This window comes from Pholcus phalangioides, unplaced genomic scaffold (genome assembly GCF_987345545.1).
Source record: "Pholcus phalangioides strain wild (caught in Gottingen) unplaced genomic scaffold, Ppha-v1.0 ptg000022l_1, whole genome shotgun sequence".
Taxonomy (NCBI): Eukaryota; Metazoa; Arthropoda; class Arachnida; order Araneae; family Pholcidae; genus Pholcus; species Pholcus phalangioides.
Window position 1 is genome coordinate 6,127,916 of NW_028301615.1, and position 24,117 is coordinate 6,152,032.

At 37.8% G+C, this 24,117-nt stretch overlaps 1 protein-coding gene across 1 annotated transcript in view; it reads left to right on the plus strand.

The window, feature by feature from the left end:
• The first annotated feature begins 848 nt into the window (after positions 1–848).
• The window catches only part of LOC149069404 (transcription initiation factor TFIID subunit 12-like), a 96,201-nt gene continuing 72,932 nt past the window's right edge, over positions 849–24,117 (plus strand). The window contains exons 1-2 of the mRNA XM_089249645.1: positions 849–970; positions 15,483–15,572. Coding sequence (XP_089105771.1) covers positions 15,489–15,572 — 84 coding nt within the window. The 5' untranslated portion in view covers positions 849–970; positions 15,483–15,488. The remainder of the gene's footprint in view (positions 971–15,482; positions 15,573–24,117) is intronic.

Sequence of the window (24,117 nt, forward strand, 5' to 3'; positions counted from 1 at the left end):
GCCATGTGTAGACCACAGAAGCCTGTGAAAGAAACCGGAGCCTCTACAAGCGTGGAGCTGGCAGGGCTCAAGCCCGGGAACCAGTTCTGTCTTAACGTATGGGCCAGGGGGCCTCAGAAAATCGAGAGGTAGTTGTATTTTTCGGGGATTTTCCATGTAGGGAATAAGAAAAATATTGGCTCTCGGGGTCCATGATGCTCTTAAAACGGCCCTGCCAGGAACCCAGAAGAGTTCTTAATTTTTTTTGTTTACTAGACCGTGAAAAATCTGGTCTGGGACCCATACCTAATATTTAAAATCATTGTACCAAATTTCGTAGGCACCAATGCACAATTTGAGGCAGTGCCGTCTTGACGCATGGGCCAACCCGGGGGCACGTCACGGAGGCCTTGAATGAAGAGCGGCGGAGGGGGGGGGAAATAAAAAATGAGATATGGTTACGATTTTCGAGATTAAGCATGTGAATTGGTAAGTAGGCATTTGCAGTCTGGATAGGGAGCTGAGCAGAATCAATTTGCCCGGGGGGGGGGGGCGCCATGATGCTTTTAAGACGGCCTCGGCTCCAGGCCATCTCTGAGCCGTTTTTCCAGGACAGAGAATGTGTAGCCCTGACTTTCGCTAATTTTAAAAATCAATTTATTCGGTAAAAAAAACCATATTTTTTACGAAAAAGTGAAAAGGGGGTGGGGGGGTTAGTGACTATAACAAGAAAAGAGCTATAAGCCACACCTTTGCAGGCTAGAATATCGTGAAACTGTAGCTCGCTTGTTGCCCCATAGATGGCAGCACAAGTTCAAATATTTTAGGCTACTTTTTGGCTACTTTTGAGGAGGATTTTGGCTGGAAATTTTTGAAGGACCTGGCAACTCTGCCAATGATCAGTATTTCACAAAGCTGCATGAAGCGACTTTGGTATTTCTTGTTGATGTCACGGTCTTGCATTTTAGCGGGTTCATTTCCATGACTATCGGTGAGTAATTTTCGATTTTATCTGTATATTTATGGAATAAAAGGGGGGGGGAATATTTCGGAAAAGTGAGTCGATATTAGTCGTGGTTTGATGGGTGCATTTTTGTTTGCGCTCCCTTCCCCCCCCCCCCACCCACAAGAATATTCGCAGTAAATTCGCTATACAGGAGCATAGATGCATTACCTGTTTATTGCGAATTCGTAGAATATTGACATCGATCTTAATTCGGCTGCCACCTCAGTATGATTAACTCACGTTACCTTGGATTCTTTTTTCAAATGTACCTGCTTTTCTCTTTATGAAAGTCTTTAAACAATTTCACATAAAATGTAAGATTCAGTCAAAGCAGAAAATGCATTGAAAAAAAAGGGGGAGCCCTTGTTTTCAGAGCATGCATTCTTTCAGTGCAAGACTCTTAGCATCAAGGTGAACAGTCTGGATATTCTAGGAGCTTATCTTTTCCATCTGTATGTATCAGACATCCGAAAGGAGCTGACCAAATCACAAGTGAATGGGGACAACTGTACGAACACTCAGGGTTTACTGGCTACGGTCGCATTGTTCGCAAAATGCGAAAGAATATCGTAGAATGCGAAAGAAGTAGTAGCCACTTTCGCAAAAATGCATACAGGAGGTACGAAGCGGTACATTCAAGGGAGGTACAGGAGGTACATTCAACTATCAATCATTACATTAGCATTTTGCTAAAGCTTTTTCCACCATTTTCGCTTTTTTGCGAGAGGAATTTTTTATCCAGCTTAAACACTGCAAATACTCCACTAGTTGTGTCAACACCAGATTTCTGCTTTAGTAGGCTAAAACTGGTGTTAGTTGTGTGTGTGTACATTTATTGTAAAATAAAGATCTTCAGTACCTTCATCCTTGTCTGTAATTCTCATTTATCTAATTCTGAAGCTGTTCATATTAGCTTTTGGCCAGTTTTTGCCTTTATAGCATCTTTTGGAGTTTTAAAAAGCTTATCTTTAAATTTTGGGCAGAAGCTGGAACGAATCAAACGTTTCACTAACAAGCGTGATTTTGGAATTAATCATCTTCAGGAACAGATGCAGTATAGTCCGCCACGACTTTGGTGACTTTTTCCTCACGATAGGTCATCAAGACTGTCAAAATGGGGCTCTGGTTTGCCGTATTTTTTAACATCTTTTTAGTTTTCGCTGGGTGATACCAGGTGGCGCTGGCTTCGCCAAACAGGATTTCTCTTTTGTTCACCGTTTTTTTTCAAAAATTCAAAACAGCCATCATTCTATTTCCAGTGCGTCTCTTGGATTATATCTATTGTCTTTTAATATTCAATTGCATAAATTCATATAATTTAGGATGTTTTAAAATTAATTATGGGTCCGTAAAATACATCTAAGAAATTCCACAGCTTTAACTAAGCATTTTTGGAAGCAAAACAGGCAGATGGATAACTTGAAGTTTGTGTGTGGTGGGGGGGGGGGGGCAATCAAAATACCTAGTGCCCCTTGAAAAAGTGAAAAAAAAATTTTCATTTCTACATTTCTTTAAATCTAGATTTGTTTATTTCATTAGTCGTGCAGGAAGTTGTCATATTGGCTGACTTAGACACGGTTTGTATGCACTCAAAGAAAGAGGGAGATATCACGTGAACCGAAAAGCCTCATTGAAGAAAACCTGGGCAGCGCCGGGTATTATAACTGGTGCATTTCTAAAAACGTTCAATGAATTAAGGTTAATGAATTTAAAATATCAATTTGTCATCTTCTAATTAGGTTCTTTTACTTTCATTGTCTACTACTTGAGAATGTGTCCCATGGGATGCTTGAATCAATTTTTATGCATATTTTCCAAAATTTCAGGTATTTGACATGCATCAGCGTCATCTCTGAATGAGAATTGCAACACACATCTAAATGCATAGTTGGAGAGTTTTTGCCGCAATGGAAAAAATTGTGGTAAAAACTGTCCATCCAAAAATAGTTTTTCACATTTTGGCAAAAATTCATAAATTTAAAAATAGAATTTATCTGTTTTGAATTAAATAAATAAAGGGTTTTGGAATGAATTTCTTATAACAAATCTGAATGATGCATATTTCATTTGGATATTTTTTCATATTTTGGTTTTTATACCATGTAATTTTATAATTTCACATGCATTTGAAGGCTTTATTTTGAAAAGAATATTTGTAATTGAAAAACCAAGCTTGGTATGTCTTGAGTAAAAAGAATAATTTTTTCCACTTTTTGCCATCAAAAACCCAACCTGGGTCTAAATATAATGGTTTATTATCTCAGGGGCTTTTGTTTTTTTTCCCTTCACAAAAACAGCAACAGTTGTGACTTCGCCATCATGCTAGGGCAGGTGGTTTTATAATCCAATCAGAGTTGCCAGGTCCTTAAAAAATTTCCAGCCAAAATCATCTTCAAATAGTAGCCCAAAATATTTGAACCTGTGCTGCCATTTAGGAAGCAACAAACGAGCCACAGTTTGAGGATATTCGTAGCCGGTCAATTTGTCGCACTCAACTTGTCGCCCTCAATTCGCCGCGATACAAATTTGTCGCAGCTCTAATTCGTAGCTGTACAAGTTTTCCGTCGTGACGTTAGTTTATATATTACAGCGCAGAATCAATTCGTCGAACCGTCGATTCTTCACTGTACATGTTCCACGCGAGCTTGTATGTAGGTTTTTGTCTTACACGTGAAATAAAAACATGAACAAAAGTGTACACACAGTTAACTGAAAATAATTAATTTTTGTCAATGCAGAAAGGTCATCGAAATTAAAATTACAATATCAATTACATTTAAAAATTTAACTGCATATAAAAGTTTAATTATATTTGAAAATTCGGTTATAAAAATTTGAAATGTTAAATAATTGATTTTTTCTGTGATAAAATTTCAATATCAGGTGGAAAAATTTCGGTTTGTATGATATTCCCCAAATTACAGTGAGCCTATCTTTAACGGTAAATTTCTATCTGCCCCATTACAGTATCTCCATAAGAACCTGAAATATTAATTAATTAATAATTCAATTAAATTAATATTTAATTTTCACCGTATAAGCCGCACTTCCCGCTTTTGTTGGGATTTCTCACAGCGAAGGGAGTTGGGCGCAGATCAAGGATGGAAATGTACAGTGCTTATGAATGACAATTCGATGAAGTTTTCATAATGCCTACAGGATCAGCACCGACAAAGGCAATGTAATCACCAATAAAAAAGATGACTATGGGTCAGTCGCATAGATTTAATATAACCATTAATCTTATGTTTATAATCAGTCGCATATCTTTGGGTGGCTTGTTTGAATATTTTCACATAGTTTTCATTAGCGTCTAAGCTTTTGGTACAAGGTTGGTGTGCTCGGTTTACATATTTCTGTTGGCATAAACATCGAATATTGCAAAACCGAACGTGGAAATGATATGTTGGTTTACATGTGTGTTTAAAAGTTTTTCCCCCATAATTCATGTTCCAAAATTATAAAAACTTTTAATGCAATTCAAAATGAATTAGATTATTATTAATTTTCTTTATTTGAGTTTTTTGTTGTATCTTAAACATACAGGTTATACGGATGACAAAAAATAATGTAGTACTTTTCAAAATTAAATTGTTTGAATTCAATTTAAATTGCAATAAATTGAAATCTTCTACGTATCTTTAAAACAAAAGAAAAAAATTATGGTAGTTCAAAATACCATCACGTATTATTCTATAAATCATCATCGGGTTTTTACTGCGATATTCACGTATATAAGTGTAAATAAAATGATACTCAAAGCACTGAAAATAAATAAAGGTTTAGATATTGTGGAGTGTTTATATGTACGATACGAATTGTTTTTAAAATTAAAATTATCCTAATAAATGTAGGCTATAATCAGAGGCGGATTTATAGTTTTCCCACCTGTGGGTTATTCAAACCTTGCCTTCCTTCTTCCTTTCTAATTCATGTTCTTGATCACCAATTACTTAATTTTGGTCACGTCCTTTCACTTGAACTTGTCATCTTGGGATAAAGCCCTCATACCCCCTCCCCACCTAGGAAATATACCTCTGAATATAATAATCTTACATTGTCTGTTAATGTTAATTCACTTGTATTGTAAGAAGAAATTTTTACTAATCGTTGACTGGAGCCGTAGACCAAGCACACCAGCCTTGTATCAAAAGCTTAGACGCTAATGAAAACTATGTGAAAATATTCAAACAAGCCAGCCAAAGATATGCTACTGATTATAAACATAAGATAAATGGTTATATTGTATCTATGCGACTGACCCATAGTCATCTTTCTTATTGGTAATTACATTGCCTTTGTCGGTGCTCATCCTGTGGGCATTATGAAAACTTCATCGAATTGTCATTCATAAGCACTGTACATTTCCATCCTTGATCTGCGCCCAACTCCCTTCGCTGTGAGAAATCCCAACAAAAGCGGGAAGTGCGGCTTATACGGTGAAAATTAAATATTAATTTAATTGAATTATTAATTAATTAAATATTTCAGGTTCTTATGGAGATACTGCAATGGGGCAGATAGAAATTTACCGTTAAAGATAGGCTCACTGTAATTTGGGGAATATCATACAAACCGAAATTTTTCCACCTAATATTGAAATTTTATCACAGAAAAAATCAATTATTTAACATTTCAAATTTTTATAACCGAATTTTCAAATATAATTAAACTTTTATATGCAGTTAAATTTTTAAATGTAATTGATATTGTAATTTTAATTTCGAGTGTCATGTACATGAAGAATAATGATCTAATTAAAAGTCTGATTTCATTCTTTTCACTCGAGAGTTGTTACTTTAGAGTTGAAAAAAAATCAAAAATCGATTGACATTTGCAGTGGTGTCAGAGACAGACATGCTGTTGGTGCCCAGGGTACTTTATGGAATGGGTATGAGCACCCAGAAAAATGATTCAGAAATCAAAATTTCCTACTTCAAGATCAAGACAAGAACCCACAAGTTCCAAACACTTCCGGCATGCTTGGCCAGTAAAAGGTGCCGACATGAAGGAAACATTGAGAAGGTGGGGGGGGGGCTGAAAATCTCCATTCATTCCGTTTATAAGGGACTCAAATCCCGACAAAAAGTGGGAAATGCGGCCTATACAGTGGAAATTAAAATTTAAAAATTTATTTGATCTCAATTTTTTATTTGGGTGAGCTCTTCAACATCCCTCACTGCGAGAAATGGAAATCCCGACAGAGATGGGACTTATATGGTAAAAATTAAATTTTAAAAATTGAATGACTTCAATGAATAATTTCCTTCATTTGTTAAAAATTAAAACAGATGGGCAGGGGGAACATTTCCAATAAATGAGAAGAAAAATTAGTTCCATTTTTTACGCCTAAAGCACCTACCCTATTTATAAAATCACAACAAACATATGAATTTTAAAGCAATTCAAATTTGTCGCGATGAAATGAGCTTGCGACAAATTTGTACCGCGACGAAATGAGCCTGCGACAAATTTGTACTGCGATGAAATGAGCCTGCGACAAATTTGTACCGCGATGAAATGAGCCTGCGACAAATTTGTACCGCGATGAAATGAGCCTGCAACAAATTTGTACCGCGACGAGTTTGTAGCACGACGAATTTACCTAGACCCGAGGATATTCTAGCCTACAAAGTTGTGGCTTATAGCTTTTCTTGTTATAGTCAGTAACTCCCTTATACGCTTACAAAAAAACATTTTTTTTTACCGAATAAATGGATTTCTTTGAAAAGTTGAGAAAGTCAAGGCTAGAGATTTCTCTCCTGGGCCGTTCTAAAATTCCCACTTGGCATGACCTGGAGTTGAAACCATCTTAAAAGCATCATGGGCCCCTGGGCAAATTGATTTTGCTTAGCCCTTTATCAGACTAGAAATGCGTAATTACTAGAGATAAGTAAATTTTTCACATAAAAAGTTTTAAAATCAGAAATTTTGCATTTATTTGCAAAAAAATATTTTTAATCAGAATGTATGCATTATTTGCTGTAATGAATTTCAAATGACTAATTTCACATTCATTCACAAAAAAAAAACCCTTTCTAATACATAAAACATAGCTGAAATAAAAAATTTCGCTTTTAAAAAAAACTGACCGTATTACTGGAAAGTGTTAAAGTACTTAGTTGAAATCACATCGTAGTAATATATCTCTACTTTCTTCTAATTTAACCTTATTTTTCAAATTCTTTTACAGCATCCTTTCCCAAAATTCCAAAAAGTTGCATATACAGTCAAGTACACTTATAACCAGGGTTGGCAGGTTTTTGACACATGATAGTTTTTGGCGATTTAAACCGCGGTTTAAGCTCCCAAAAGTCAAAAACCTCAAATATTGCTTTTCGATATAAAAATTCCCATTGGAAATGCACACGTTAATTGCATGTAATGTTTAAAGTGACTATGTTATTAAAGAATAAATATTTAATGATTCTAAAATAATTGTCTACTCTCTACAAAATTATTTTGCTCAATATATATATATCAAAATGATTCTTGACCTTCCAAATTTCTTCAACTGCTTATATATGTGTGCATTGATATAAACCATCTGCTGTACTCGTTTTACAGCGGATAAGAGTTTAAAAAAAGGTTTATTACATCATATATATATGGTGATTTTTGTTATTAAATTATCTAGATAACCACTGATACTTAAAACGATACTCTTGTTGTGCATAACATTGAAATATATCTAGCGATCAAAATACTAAATTGTAGGACTAAAATGTCATTTAATTTGGCAATGCTAGCTTGTATATGTCAAACTTGGTTTATTCTTTTGCACTATGATATGGTACATTTACTAGCATTTATAATGCAATGGTTTCCAATTGAAGTATGTTGTATTCAAACGTTCAAAACAAATGCTTTGGGTCTTGTCAGCTCTGCTTTGGTTGAAAATACTCTTTAAAGCTCTGTGAATTTATACACCTTGATCTGAGAAATTTTTAGGTGAAAATGAGTTTAATTAGTGCATTAACAGATGCTGCATGAGAATTTTTATATGGAATAAAATTTTAGGCAGATCACAAAATGTAAAATATCAAAATAGATATTTTTCCTCAGTAATTATCATTCTGAATATAAAACCTTTTAATCTAAATAAAAGTAAGTGTTTTGTTATTTAACATATCTATCAAGTTAACAAAAACTATTTGACATCATTGACAGTAAGATTTTAAGAGTTTTAATACCGAGTTAATTTCTGGGGTTAAAAACCTTACCCTGATGCCCTATTATACATATTCTGAATAAGCAGCTCTATTCCACTTAGCAAATTGAACATGGGTAATGAGTAGCTTAGATAAATAAACCATAAAACTTATGTTGAAAAACTCAAAATTGCAAATTATAATTAATATTGTGTAATTATTGTAATAAATTAATGTTTTTAATAAATAAAACATTGTAATATGTCAAAAAGTAAGTTTTTCATCATGTTGTACACCTATTGTGTTCAAAACATTATCAAAAGTCATTAATTTAGGTTTTTGACAGTTTAAACTAGTTTTTGACGCTTGTGATGTCAAAACCCCAACCCTGCTTATAACACAATCCGGATATAACATAAACCGTGGATATAACATACAGATGTGGAATTCTTATCATTTTCCCATTCACACGATGTATTTTTACCTCTGTTATAACATGTCCTGCTTAAAGCATATACAGTGGATATGCAGTCGAATTCTGTTTTACCGAATACTGTTTTAGCAAGAATCTCGTTTTAATGACCACTTTTCTAATTCCTCAGATAAGTTTACATAGAAACAATGTGAAAAACCTGGAATTCCTTTATAACAAAATTTTGTTATGCCGAAGTGATTTCTCCAGTCTCTTGGAGTTCGTTATAATGTGATCCGACTGTATAACAAACAAAAAGAATGGTCTTAACCAAGAAAATAATTCGGATATAACATGTTGCAAAAAAACCCTGGAAAAATCAGCTAGGGGCTATGTGCTATGTTATAACCTTATAACCGAACTCTACTGTATTCACATCTAACACAATATCAGAGGGGAAAGAAATGATGCTTGTGTTTTCCTATTCAAGCACACTTGCAAATACTGACCAAAATTACGACTTTCTCACTTGAAAAAGTGTAAAGTACCTAGATTTCGCTAAAAAATAGTAAAATTTCAGCATCAATTTTGTTGAAATTGGTAAATTTTACATTTATCATGATTATTTCGTAAATACGAAATTTACGTATCCCTACTGATTACCAATTCACATGCTTAATCTCACAAATCTTAACCATATCTCATTATCCCGAGGCCCCCCACTCAACATTCAAGGCCACGAGGACGTGTCCGGGTGTGCCCCATACGTAAGATGACTGCCTGAGGTACATACGTGCCTTGTGAAAATGAAATTTGGTATGACAATTTAAAAAATTAGGTATGGGTCCCAGACCAGGTTTTTCACAGTCTAGTAAATTTATAGTATGAATAAACAAAAAATTTTTAAGAACTCCTCAGCAGGGAATTTTTATCGCCAGCTTTAAAAACAGGAGTAATCGTGGCAAGTTTCAGTGACTCTGGAAATACAGCAAGTTGAAATGAGGTATTTATGAACTTCGTGATAAATGCGACATTATTTGCAGAGAACTCTTTAATCAAGTATATATTAATTCCATCGTAATCATACAAATTAGTACTTTAAATTCTTTTTCTAAAACTATGTACCTCAAGATCGACTACATCAAAAAAGGCAAAGGAATTTATAGTTAGGCGCAAGGTATTTTTTAAAGTCATCATTGTTACCAAATAAAGACGTATTGTGGCTTATATGATCAAAGTGGGTGTTGAATTGATTTGCAAGTTCTAGAGTATCAGTAGAACCTGGCAACACAATAGCTTTATTTTGTTTTTCCACAATACTGTTAATAAATTCCCCTTTCTTTTTATTTGTATCACATTTCATAAACTGTTGCTTGTAATATTAATTTTTAACTAATTTAATACACATTTTAAACTCATTGGCTGTGCATTGATACACTGTTCTGTAGATTCTGTCAAATGGATATTTCCACACTATTGCTTTCACAACTATTCAAGAAATTTATTACAGATTCCTCACCTGAAAAATGTAACTTAAGGTTCCCAGCTAAACGATCACGAACCTGAATAGGGCGTGTTCTAAACGGCTCAACACTTTGTTCTCCTACAGCAGAACCACTCAAGTCATGATCACTAGCAAAACTGGGCAAACCATCGAAATAATCTAACAGGGAATCTTGATTATTCATAACTGACGACTTGTTCAAATTTCAAAAAATTGTGTCTGGTCAAAGCGATGCATCCCGTCGGTGCTTCCAATTTAAATGCAACGTTTTCATTGCAGGGTTTTCGTATGCGTGTGTGCGTCGCTGTAAATGACCAGGCAAAGACACATTGACAGTGAATGAATAATTTATTCGTTTTTCTAACAAAGGATACTGAACTGAAAAGTTGATCACCTTCACGAGTCGGGGAATTCGAAGGGGTCAAGATGCAACATTTATCTTGCATTTCCCAATTCTTTATCATTTTTACCCCAGTAATCATTGAATAGATGACAATAATGAATGAAACAAGACTTTAATTAAACTATAAACATTTATTCAATTATCTATTAACTATTAGTATAACATTTTAAGAAACAATTATCACAATTAACCTTTTCTCTCAAATATTACGAGACAATAAAACAGAATGATCTCACCGGCATGTCCAGGTATTCACGTATTAGTTCACATCGTCCACAAGACACTCCAAGATGTCTTCTTCACGGCAGAAGACTCCCCGACACCAGGTTCAGACGGGTTTGGTGTCTCGAAACACACGTTGAGGCCACAGCTCAGCCACTGCGTAGGAACTTGAGGCGGACGTCCAAGGGTAGTCGGTCTGGCCACTAACAAATCCACAGGCGACAGGATCACGACGACGTTGGATTATCACATGAAGTCAAGCGATGAGACGCTTTTTAAGAGATTTGCCGTTGTTCTGTATTTTCCGGAGAAACTACAGAAATTCTGTAGTAGTTGACAATAGGTGGAACTGGCACAGCAAAAAAATGCATATGTTAATTTCAGGGTTCAATATTCCCACAAATGCAGTAAAACCCCTCTTATTGGACATCCCTCGGATACGATCATCCCTCTTTTATGGCCAAATAATAATTTCTCCTTGTACAATAAAAGCATGCATTTGAAATCCCTGATTAATGGTAACCTTTCTTTTACGGACAAATTTTTTTGTCCCGTGGTGTCCATAAAAGAGAGGTTTTACTGTACATAAAACCATCATAAGAGTCAGTTTGGGCTGATATTTCTGGAAAAAAAATTGAACCCTTAGGGTCACAGAGCATGTGTATTTTGTTTTTATTTGTGGTATTATTCATTTTTTAAAAAAGGTTCCTATCAAAACTGCTGGTTGTTTTTAGTAATACAATTTAGAAATTATAAACTGGTAATTTTTTTTATTTGGACATTTTAAGCGCATTTTTCCATTTTCAAATTACTGCAATTTAAAGATATGCTTTTGATGGTATAGTCTACCATCAAAAGCATATCTTTAAATTGCAGTAATTTGAAAATGGAAAAATGCGCTTAAAATGTCCAAATAAAAAAATTACCAGTTTATAATTATTAACATTCTTATTTGTGCATTTTTAATTGTAGCATTTATTTAAACCAGTTATTTCACAAAACAACAAAATATACAATGAGAAATTTATTCATACGAAGGTGGTACAACCTTGTAGAGCACAGGTAGCAAGACCAATGAATTCTTTCCTTCCTCTCCCGAAGCGCACACTTTCTCTTTACGATCACAGCGCCACAGTACCCCCCTCCTGTGCAGATCGCACAAACTAATTATTAACAAAAAAAGAAAAAATATATAGCCTATATACACACACATAAGGACGGAATGAGGTGATTTGGGGGACGACTTGCCCTGCTGCCGTAAGGAGTATCAATGGGTTCACTATACTGTCACTGTTAGTGGCAATATGTGCTGGTTTCACTCGTGTAATGTTCACACATACGTTTCTTCCTTTGCAACTGATGGTGATAGTGATATGGCGCCTTACAACCACTTCATAGGGCCATCATATGGACACTGCAATGGCTTCTTGACAGCGTCATTGCGAAGGAAAACATTAGTGGAATGATCAAGTTCTTTATGGATGAATGTTTTGGATTTATTATGGTGAGACACTGGGACAGATCAAATTTTCGAAAAGTGTTGTTGTAACTCAGTGAGCAACTGTTTCTCATTGACATCTATGTTGGAAGCTGAGAAGAACTCGCCAGGGAGTTTGATAGGTTCACCATATACCAGTTCAGATGTGGAGCCTTCCAGTTCTGGCTTGTATGTCGCTCTTAGTTCTAGAATAATGATTGGCAATACTGCCACTCAATCTGTTGAGGAATGGCACTTAATCGCTGCTTTAAGGACGCGATGCCACCTTTCGACGACACCATTTGCTTCAGGATGGTATGGAGTGGTACGGTTTTGTTTGATCCCAAGTAGTTTGCTGAGAGATCTGAATAGATCACTCTGAAATTGTCTCCCTTGATCAGTTACGATCACTTCTGGTACTCCAAACGGTGCAACCCAAATATGTATGAAAGGCTTAGCAACAGTCTCAGCAGTAATATCTGCTATAGGAATGGCTTCGGCCATCTGGAAAAGTGATCTACGTAAGTGTGGCAGTATTGAAAACCTTCTGATATTGGAAGCGGGCCCACTATGTCTATGTGCATGTCACTAGATCATTGGGATGGAGATACGAACTGTCCAATATGAAGGCTGATATGACAATGAATTTTTTACCTTCGACAGGCGATGCACGCTTGAGCCCAATTTTGGATGTCTTTTTTCATGTTCTGCGATACATATCTGTTGATGAACTGTGGATTTAACACCCGGATGCGCAGGTTGATGAATAATTTTGAACACACATTTGTCTATATTGATTTTTAGTCGTGTTGACACGTTTCAAGACCTAACACACATGAGAGACGTACTATTCAAGATTTGAAGATGCAATTAACACGTCGTCTAGATAAGGGAAACAGAATGGAAGTCCTCGTAATATTTTGTCTATATAGCGCTGAAACGCTTGCACTGTGTTTTGCAACCCGAAACTAAGCACATAAAATTCAATGAGTCCGAAAGGGGTGACAATAGCAGTTTTTGGTACATCAGAAGCAGACAATTGTATTTGATGATAAGCATGTTTCAAGTCTATGGTAGAGAAGATGCACTTACCTTGCAGATTCATAGTGAAATCCATAATCTGTCAGGAACCGTCTTTGCATTGAGAGCTTGATAATCGTCACAGCGTCCCCACGAACTTTTGGATTATTTCACCATGTGGACCACTGACTATTTGGAGGGTGATATATGCCTAAGGTAATCATTTTATCGAACTCAGTTTTGGCAGTTCGTAGCAGGGCCTGATCGACTGGCTCTCGCGTCAACCGGTACTCCTGTAGTTTCCATGTGATGCACCGTTTCGTGAGTTGCTTTCTCTGGACTTGATGCTTTTTCTGTGAGCTCTTTATATTCTTGTAATAGATTGTGGAAAATTTCATGTCAACATGTCACAGTTACTGCAGGGGACACAGATGGAGCAACAGTTGTTCTGGTAGTTGACCAAAACTTGGTTTCCCAAATCCACAGTGAGTCTGAATCTTTTGAGAAAATTAGTGCCGATTATTGGTTGAGATACCAACGAGAGGAGCTCGTTGCATAAAGACGATGAACCTCTGAAAGGTAATCTCTTCTACATTGTGGAAAGCAGACTAAATTGCTCCTTCACTTATGTAAAGCTCTAATAAGATCAAATCTCGACTACGGCTCCATTGTATACGGGTCAGCACCTCGGAGCTATCTAAGTGTGCTTGACCTAGTTCATCATCTCCCTCTCCGCATTTGCTCTAGAGCTTTCCGGACGTCTCCTATGGAGAGTCTGTATGTTGAATGCAGCGAGCCATCTATTACAATAAGATGTCAACAGCTTTCTTTGAAATATTATATTAAAATGAAGTCTTTACCAGGTCATCCACTTCATAGTGTAATTTTCAATCCCTCATTTTATAGACTTTTTGCTTCTCGCCCTTCATGTGTTCCATCCTATGGTCTTTGTATGAGGGAAGAACTACATCAGTCGCATGGCACCAGTTGCTCGGGAACTGGCACTGTGGGAGCAGTTTCCACCAGATGTCTCTTTTATTATCATCATACCCTAGAGCCACCACAGCAGATGTCATTTATCGACAGATATTGCTTAGGCACAGGGGTCAGTACAACAGATACTTCCCCATATATACCAACGGCTCCAAGAGCCCTGGGCATGTCGGTTGTGCCTACATCTGCTGTGGGGAAGACATCTTTTAAACTACCTGACTCATTCTCCATTTATTCGGCAGAACTATAAGCTATCCTTCAATCTCTCCGTCATATACGACTCAACCACCACCGACGATGCATCATTTATAGCTACTTTCTCAGCGCATTGCAAGCACTTTGTTCCTTCACTTTCCACTCATCCATTTATTTATGCCTTTTTCATGAATTGAATCACCTCATTCATCATGGTGCCACAGTAAAATTTTACTGGGTACCTGGTCATGTAGGAATACTGGGCAACAAAGAAGTAGACACAGCAACTCGAACAACAACTAACATTGACAATAACCTTTTGGTCCCTGCCAGTGACCACTCCTCAATCCTCCAAAAAGTGATGCATCGCTGCTGGCAGGATCATTGGAACAATCAAATTAATAACAAACTACACGCTATCAAGCCCACTATCGGCCATTGGCGTTCGAGCTGCAGGACCAACCGAAAGGAGGAAGTTCTGCTTGCCTAGTTGCACATAGGACACAGTCGCCTCACTCAATCATATTTATTATTACGAGAGAGTCAACCAGAGTGTCCCCATTGTCAAAGTCCATTGACCATTGCTCATGCTTTTATTTGTTCACATCATCGTCATCATTTTACGACCGCTTTTGGTCAAAGTCATCTTTTACTTTGTGACATTTTATCTGACCATTGCGATGCATTTCACATTTTTAAATTCATTAAAGCCATTGGTTTTTATAACAAATTGTAATTCACAATCCATGTCATTGTTTTACGTTTCATGCATAGTTTTACTTTCTTGACGTGACAAGAATAAGGTTCATACTATTTTTAATGAATCATTTGTTTTGGTGCATTTTGACCTTATTGGTCCTTGTGCCATTAAACCCGAAATCCAACCCAATCCATCTCCGATAACTTTTCCAAAGTTTCTGAAGTTGTGGAGAGGATTGTTTGAACGTGATATAGTAAGCATTGTATCCATAGACTACCCAAAATCGTTATGTACTAAAAAAAAAAGATTTTGAAAGAATCATTAATTGTTTTCGTCAGTTTCATAACATAGTTAATTTCATTAAATATATCTGCAATATAAATATATATATTATTTTAATTATAATTTATTCTTTCTTAGATTAATATGTCTTGTGTGACATCTACTATTAACTCTTCTCCAATTCCATCAGTTTCTACTTCTAACATTCATCAAAGCATGACGCCCAGGGTGAGAGTTTTGGATATTTTTGCATATTTACACTATGTTTCATCTTGAAATTTTTGTTATTCTGGATAATGTGTCTCAGAAGTACTCAAGATATCTGCGAAATTCCTGCGTACTTCGCCAATGCAAATTTATTTTGCACACACAGAACAGATATTGCACGTATTCACAAGCCACAGTCAGTGATTTTGACGAAACATGACCGACAAATAAGATGTCTCTCACAAAATTTTACATACTGCTCATAGTTCTCTTTTGGTGGGACCACTTAATAGGGAAAAACTTTGAGAGAATTCTACCATCTTCTAGAGACCTCCCAGCCTTTTCCTTAGCGCCATGACATTGCACTATTGCCAAACATGCCAACATCAGGGAATTGCATTAATGGTTATTTATAGGCAAAAAATAACATAACACATAATAAATAATGGCTATTTATATAATTTTCGTAACATTGCCCCTCCTTCGAAGTTGTTCATCCCAGCAATTCAATCCTCAAGCTGGCGGGTCATACTTGATCACTCATTGTGTTAAGGAGCTAGCCTCTTGAAGTGGACCACCTTGCACTTTGATGATGGAATCCTTTGAATCCTAACTACAACATCGTTTAGTTTCTTCACGACTCTGTTGGGTCTTTCCCATGACATCTAGAGTTTCGGGCACAGTTCATTCTGGTGCTTGACATTCCTGAGCCAAATGAGGTCTCCCTCTCTGAAGTCGTGAGACGTGGTCCTCGCATTGTAGTGGTTCTCTATCTTTTCGGAGCTTATGTTGATGTGGTGTCTGATTTGGCCGCTATGGTGGTCAAGTGGTCATAGTGACAGACTTGCATCGCAAGGACCTGGGTTCGAACCCCACCGTCGCCATAGTGGTGGTCAGCTGAAATTGGTTTTCTGTGGTTCCTAACTTCAAGGCACGAATGCGAGCCGATCTACCCGTTAAAAAGTCTCGACACAGAGAGCAACAGACCTACAAACAGAACAAATCCAATCATAACACATCACTCACTTCACTTCTGAAATATAGATGGCAGCACTGAAATATCAAACAACACTACATAGGCACTCAGACTGTTGGGTACACACACAGTTACACTTCCAGCACAACTCACTAGGTAGTAAATCGCCCATAAATGGTGATAGACCTGAGTTGTGCTCGGTTTGAAAGAAAGGTGTCTGATTTTTTTTTTTTTTTTTTTTTGATGCACATCCTCGAGAGGCACTCCTGGAATTTCCTCGATGTATTTTCACAGTGGAATAGGGTCATCTGGCAACCAAAGGTGGTGAAAATCTGTTTCATTCATGGTGAAAATCTGGTGCTCTTGTGGATGACAGTTCGTTATTCTAGCAGAATAGCAGTAACTTAATGTAATTAACACTATTCCATGTTAATTAATCTAAATATTTCCTAAAAACGAACTTTTACAATTTATACAAATACAAATACAAATACAACACCACAACAGGCAAAATGCCCAACGAGGTGGCTGATAAAAAGATGCCCATAAAAATATGGTTGTCATATGTTTCAAAAATACAGCAACCCAATTAAAAATGCAATTAACACAAATTACAAACAATATATACACATGATAAAATATTATACAATGCCCATAAAGAATACTTATGGTTGTCTTATTCTAAGAATGGATAGCTTCCCGATTTACCCCAACATGTTTATCGTATTTCTTTTTAAACGTGTCAATTGTGTTACAATTTACTACCTCCGGGGGTAAGCTATTCCATTTATTAACAACCCTATTGGAGAAAAATTCCCTGCGACACCATAACCTTGCATTGTCCCTCACCAATCGATACTGGTGTCCCCTTGTAAAAGCAGTCGATTGGCGGTGTACTAAAAGTTCATGGTCCATCCTATCCATCCCATTGAAAATTTTGAACACTTCGATCATATCTCCTCGACACCTGCGTTCATCCAATGTAAACATATTCAAAAAATGAAGTCTTTCTTCATAACTCAAGCCCTGTGTGCCAATAAGGACACGCGTAGCTCTTCTCTGCACCCCTTCAACCAAGTCTATGTCCCTCTGTAGGTATGGTCTCCAAAACCTTACAGCATACTCCAGTCCAGGACGAACTAAGCCTCGAAAAAGCGGAAGAATGACTTTAGGAGAACGCGAAGAGACCTTTTTGAAAATGAGACCAAGCATTCTATTCGATTTTTTGACAACCGCTGAACAATGTTCAGAAAACTTAAGTCGCTCGTCAATGAGAATTCCCAAATCGGTGACTCTAGTTGCATCCGGGATAGTGACACCATTCAACTCGTAAGATAACCATGGGTTGTTCGAACCAAAATGAGCGACCATGCACTTATCTACGCTAAACGTCATGCCCCATTCATTTGCCCATGCTGCAATCTTGTTTAAGTTGGTCTGGAGCAACTCCCTATCGCTTTCATTCCCGATTACCCCCATTAGCTTCACATCATCTGTGAATTTGCTAGTAATTCCATCGATACCCTGATCGAGTTTGTCGATAAAAAGTGAAAAAAGTATGGGGCCAAGGACACTTCCCTGAGGAACTCCACTTGTGACGTCTGTCCAACCAGAGAATTCCCCGTTCACCATAACTCGTTGCGACCTATCTCTTAACCACGATTCTATCCAATTCAGCAAGTTGCCCCCTATTCCAATCTCGTGTAAACGCTTCAAGAGTTTGCCATGTTGGACCCGATCGAATGCCTTCTGGAAATCAAGGTAAACCACGTCGACATTTTTGCTCTTACCCAAAGCCTTAGTCACGTAATCATAGAAGCAAAGGAGGTTAGTTACACATGACTTCCCCTTCCTGAACCCATGCTGATTATCCGACAATACATTATTCTCGTCTATCCACTTCACAAACTGCCTTTTGATGATAATTTCCAAAATTTTCGCGAGGGAGCTCGTCAAACTCACTGGACGATAATTAGACACCACTTCTCTACTACCCTTCTTAAATATAGGAACAACGTTAGCCAGTTTCCAATCTCTCGGGACGATACCCTCAGCAACACTACTCCTGTATATCTGTGCGACTGGCCCCAACAATTCATTAGCACCTTCCCTGTGAACCCTGGGATAGATATCATCTGGTCCTGGTGCTTTGCTTGCACATACATTTCTTAGAAGATTTAGGACCTCCACGTCTTCCACTTGAATATCGTTGAGCGTTTTATTACCCCATGCAACACCCGTATATCGAATATCATTATCTCCATTAAAAACCGACGCGAAAAAGTCATTGAAAGCACTACACATGCCTACATTGCTCTCTACTTTTGAGCCTCCTATCGAGAGGGGGCCAACTGTCCCCTTACATCCATTATTGACGTATCGAAAAAATGATTTTGGGTCAGAGCCAATGTTATCTGCTAACCTAGATTCAACTTGCTTTTTACTATCCCTTATCGCTTTCTTCAACAGTCTTCTTTTATCAGTAAACAATGATAGGTCACCTCGTCCACTTTTATACTCTCTGAATGCTCTTTTCTTTTCAAGATAAAGGTTCCGCACGCTATCCGTGAACCATAGAGGGTGTGATGTACAAACACGCTTTTTTCGAACAAAGGGTATGACGTCGTGCAAAACAGAGGACAGCTTCGTACTAAATTCTTCCCATTGACTTACCACCCCTACTGATTCCAACCGGTCTTTGAAAACTTCCACTAACCTTCTTCGCAAAACATCAAAGTTAGTTCTCCGAAAACAAGGAACCAGTCTTTTGTTATCAACCTTACCCGAGGAAAAGTTACAGAGAAATCTGACGATACGATGATCACTGGAAGAAAACTCTTCCCCCACCGAAACATGTTCAACTAGATCCTCAGAACTAGTAAGAACTAAATCCAAAATAGCAGTACCCCTAGTGGCTTCTGATACATGCTGATACAAAAAATTTTCGAGCACCAACTTAAGAAAGTCTCTTTCATACTGATTTCCAGATGAAAGGTTCTCCCAATCAATACCCGGGTAATTGAAGTCCCCTAGTATGAGAACCCTCTTTCGCTTACACATGTAGGAAATTTCATCATGCATTTTGGCGATATAATTTTGATCCCTATTCGGTGGATTGTAACAAACCCCAACAATAAGCTTATGACGTCTTTTGTTCTCAAGTTCAACCCATATGGTTTCAATATCACTTCTCTGCACGTTACACTCTCTAGCCTTCAAACATGATTTCACGTATATCAACACTCCACCCCCTTTCCTATCAGATCTATTTCTCAAAAAAGTATCGTATCCGGAGATGTGTAAGAAAGATTCATCCCCATCGTTTGCCCAAGATTCTGTAATGGCTATAAGATCCAAGTCCTCCACAACTATCATAGTTTCTAAAAAATCTTTCTTGTTACCCAAGCTCCTGGCATTTATTAACACACATTTTAATTTGCCCGGTGGTTTGTTGTCAATCGAGAAGCCATCCAAGTCAGAGGTAGGTAATTCCCCGTCAGTACTGTTGTGATTATCATTAACTAACCCGCATTCCCGACTACGTGGTCTGGGAGTAAAAAACCTGACCTAAGACTATCGTAAACCTCCCAGACCCCTCTCTTATTTAGATGGATCCCATCCGAACGAAGCCACCTATCGGTAAATGCGGGAAGCTCCAAGAACGTGACCCCAAGTGAGGAGCAAATGTCCTTCAGGCCTATATTGAATTGGTGGATCCTACTCCTATACCCCCTACTACCCCTTGGCAGCACTGGAATCACTGCCACATCTGAACCCCCCCTCCCTAGCGGATAATAGTAAATCCCGGTATTCTGACAGAGACTCACTAATATTCGCTCCTACCTGATTTGTTCCCACCCACAGAATCACCCGCAAGGGCAACTTTCGGCGATGAAAAACGTCTCGAACGTTGCCAATCTTCCCCCCAGGAAGACAACAGCGCTCGAAACCCCGAAAATCCCTACACACTCGGTTCCCAAGTTCCCTAACCATAGAATCGCCGATGATTAAACCCCTATCACTATCCCCCTCTACCTCATCCACGACCTCCCATTCGCCCTCTAAAATGTTGTTGTTCGTGGAGATTGCTTCTTCATCAATAGGTGGCTCGACGACCAGAGGGTCCGTTATAACCGGACCCTCTAGCACCCTAACTTTTTCCCGTAAAGCTTCGACCTCGTGTTCCAGCCTTTTTCTATCCAAGCACCCTTTACAATTGAAACTATCAGCTACTATACCCCTAGACCAGGGAAACCTCCCGTCGCAAGCTCTACACAACACTAGTCGAGGTCGAGGCATACTAACACTATTGCTAAAGCTAGATAATAATAATAATACTTAACAATACGAAAATGAGAAACGTTAACTGGAAATTAAAATAATGTAAAATACATTACTATGCAAAATATACGTAAGAGATTATACGAAAAAATTACGTAAAGTAGAATGCTCAGCACTGAATCACGAAGAATAAAATAAATATGTATATAAAGAATACAACACCCTCTAAAAAAAGTATTAAGCTACGAAGTACAATTTATACTTATTAGAATTAGCTAACTATCTCAAAACACTAACACTACAACAATAGGCCCAAATGGAAGGAAAACAACGTTATTGAGAGTACCCGGGAAAAAGTATACACTGTTTGCTAACACTAACGTCCAAAAACCTACGAACTTATATCAAAGAAGCGACCGAACCTGGCGAAAAAACAACGAAAATGAAATGCGAACGAGAAAAATAAATATAAGTCGATCGAAAATACACAACGAAAATTTAAAAAAAAATGAGAGCAATATAAAAAAAAAAAAAAACCACTTATCTCACAATCCAACGTGCGCTAAAAAAAAAAAAGAAAATCACCGCAGAATATGACCCAACAATAAACAACACGCTAAGTAAAACTCACGAGAACGAAGAAAAACACAAAGAAAGACACAAAATGGCGCACTGGCGTGTCGGTGAGCGGAGCGCGATAATAGCACGTCCGTTCCCCACGACGGCGAAGACGATTATGTCCCCACGACGGCGAATTTACTTCTTTTATAGCTTATATATAACTCAAGGAATCATTTTATGTTAGTTAGAATTGTTATTGTTCTGGATTGGTCTTCAGCGGCAAGCATGTGTAGAATGAAATCGACCATTCCGTCATATGTCGAGGGCTGGCTTGATGTTTGGCCGGTTGACTTCAGCTATGGCGGGCAGCATCCTGGTGAGCATCAGCGGAAAATATGTAGTCTCTTGAATTTTCTTTTCCAGCTCCAGTATCCTCTTTAAGAGTTCTCGTCAACTGCATTTATCTTTTGGGAGAGTTCTGTCATCATGGTGGCGACCATTCCTTCCACCCTAATTTCAACGGTGGCATGTCTCCGGTGACGTCATCCTTCACCTCGGCTATGGCAGTGGTGACATCATCCTTCACACTTGGCGATGGAGGTGTTTACGGTGGTGACATCCTCTCTGATGACAGTGGTGGCAGATTTGTTTATCTCTTGTAGTAATCTATGTCCATCGCTATAGTTAGTGGACCAAACAGTAAATAGCCAGGCATCAATATATAACATGGTGTCAGTTAGAGAAATATGCACATATTTTTGAATTTACGCTTTAAAGATCTGAAAAAGATGGCGAACAGCCTGCAGACCATCCAGCCATTCGATGCTGGAGCAAACCCGTCCGAAGCATGGAGGTATCGGAAGGAAGATTTCTTGGATTATTTAGAAGCGCTTAAATACAGCTCGGAGGCAGAAACTACGAAAACTGCTCTTTTTTGTCATGTGTGTGGAGAGGAATCGAAGAAGCAGTTGTGATCCTTCGATATTGCGCCCGCAGCGGCAAGCACTGCGATATCGCTCGAACAAATCCTTTGTGAGTTTGACAAATATTTCGCGGACTATCAGAACGAGATTTATGCATCTTTCAAGTTCCTTGAAATAAAACAAGAAAAAGGCAAAAAATTTGCAGACTATTATTCGCGACTACGATGCGCGGTCGTCGAGTGTAATTACAGTCAGTCGATGGAAAGAATGCTCCGTGACAAGATCATCCAGGGACTGAGTGACAAAGCACTACAAGAAAGACTGGTCCGAGAAACGAGTAGATCAACGAAAACATTGCAAGACATCATTAGTGAGTGCAAAACGTGGGAATATAGTAAGGCACAGGCAACGAAGATGAGTGAAAGCAAAATAACAGTCGACGCCGTAAGGAGAAACAAACACCACACAGCATTGTTGCGGTCAGCAAACAACGAAAACGCGAGCCAAGAGACTGTAAACAGTGTGGAAAAAAACACCGTCCAGAAGAGTGTCCGGCCTTCGGAAGTAAGTGCCGCAAGTGCGGTGAAAAAAATCACTGGGCCAAAGTATGTAGGAAGAAAACTTTCTATAAAAGACCAAATACTCGCTTAGTTAACACAGTAGATCGCGCCAGTGACGACAGCGGCTCAGATACTGTTTATTTAGGTGAATTAAAATCAATTGATGCCTTAGAGAATGAAAAACCAAACTCTGTGTGGCTTCAGAAGATCCTAGTTAATGGCAACGAAGTCAAATTTAAGCTGGATACTGGAGCACAAGTGAGCATTATACCTAAGAATGAACTAATAAAATGGAAAATGAAGCCAACTGTAAAGAAAATTAAACAACCAGTGCTAGACTACAGTGATAATGTAGTTCCAATATTGGGCGAGTGTTCGTTAACTTGTGAGGTCAAGAATCAGAAGAAAAGTTTCAAATTTCTTGTAACAACTCTGAATTCGTGCCCTATATTAGGCCTAGTTGCTTGCAATGAATTGGGACTAATTAAAAGATTGAATGACCTTATGAAAATGAACAGAAATTCACATAAGAGTGGTACCCCGGAAGTTATGAAAGAATTCTCAGATGTTTTTACTGGTGTGGGACAACTCAAACGTACTGTAAAAATTAAATTGAAAGAAAATTATTCACCAAATTTGGCAGCTCCACAAAAAGTGCCATTGGCTCTTCATGGCAAAGTGAAACAGGAGCTTAAACGCATGAGTGATAATGGAATAATTGCAAAAGTAGAGGAACCTACTGAGTGGGTCAGCAACATGGTTGTGATGAATTCACCCAAAAAATTATGCATTTGTCTAGACCCAAGGCCATTAAATGATGCCATACAAAGACCTCGCTATCAAATACCAGCAGCCGATAATCTGATAACAAAGCTGCAAGGATGTAAAGTATTTACAATCTTAGATGCAAAAAATGGATTCTGGCAGTTACCACTTGATGAAGAATCGTCATTTTTAACAACTTTCACAACACCTTGGGGAAGATATCGATTTTTAGTTTTACCATTTGGGCTAAACAATGCCGCAGAAGAGTTTCAGAGGGCCATGAATGAAATTTTTGAAGATGATCCAGAAATAAATCCATACTTTGATGATATAGCCCTTGGATCTTCATCCATGCAAGAACATTGTCAGTTACTCCGTCGAACCCTGGCACAAGCCAGAGAAGCTAATCTTAAGTTCAATATTGAAAAGACACAATTAGCCTTAACATCAGTCAGTTATTTGGGACATATAATGTCTGATACTGGAATAACTCCAGATCC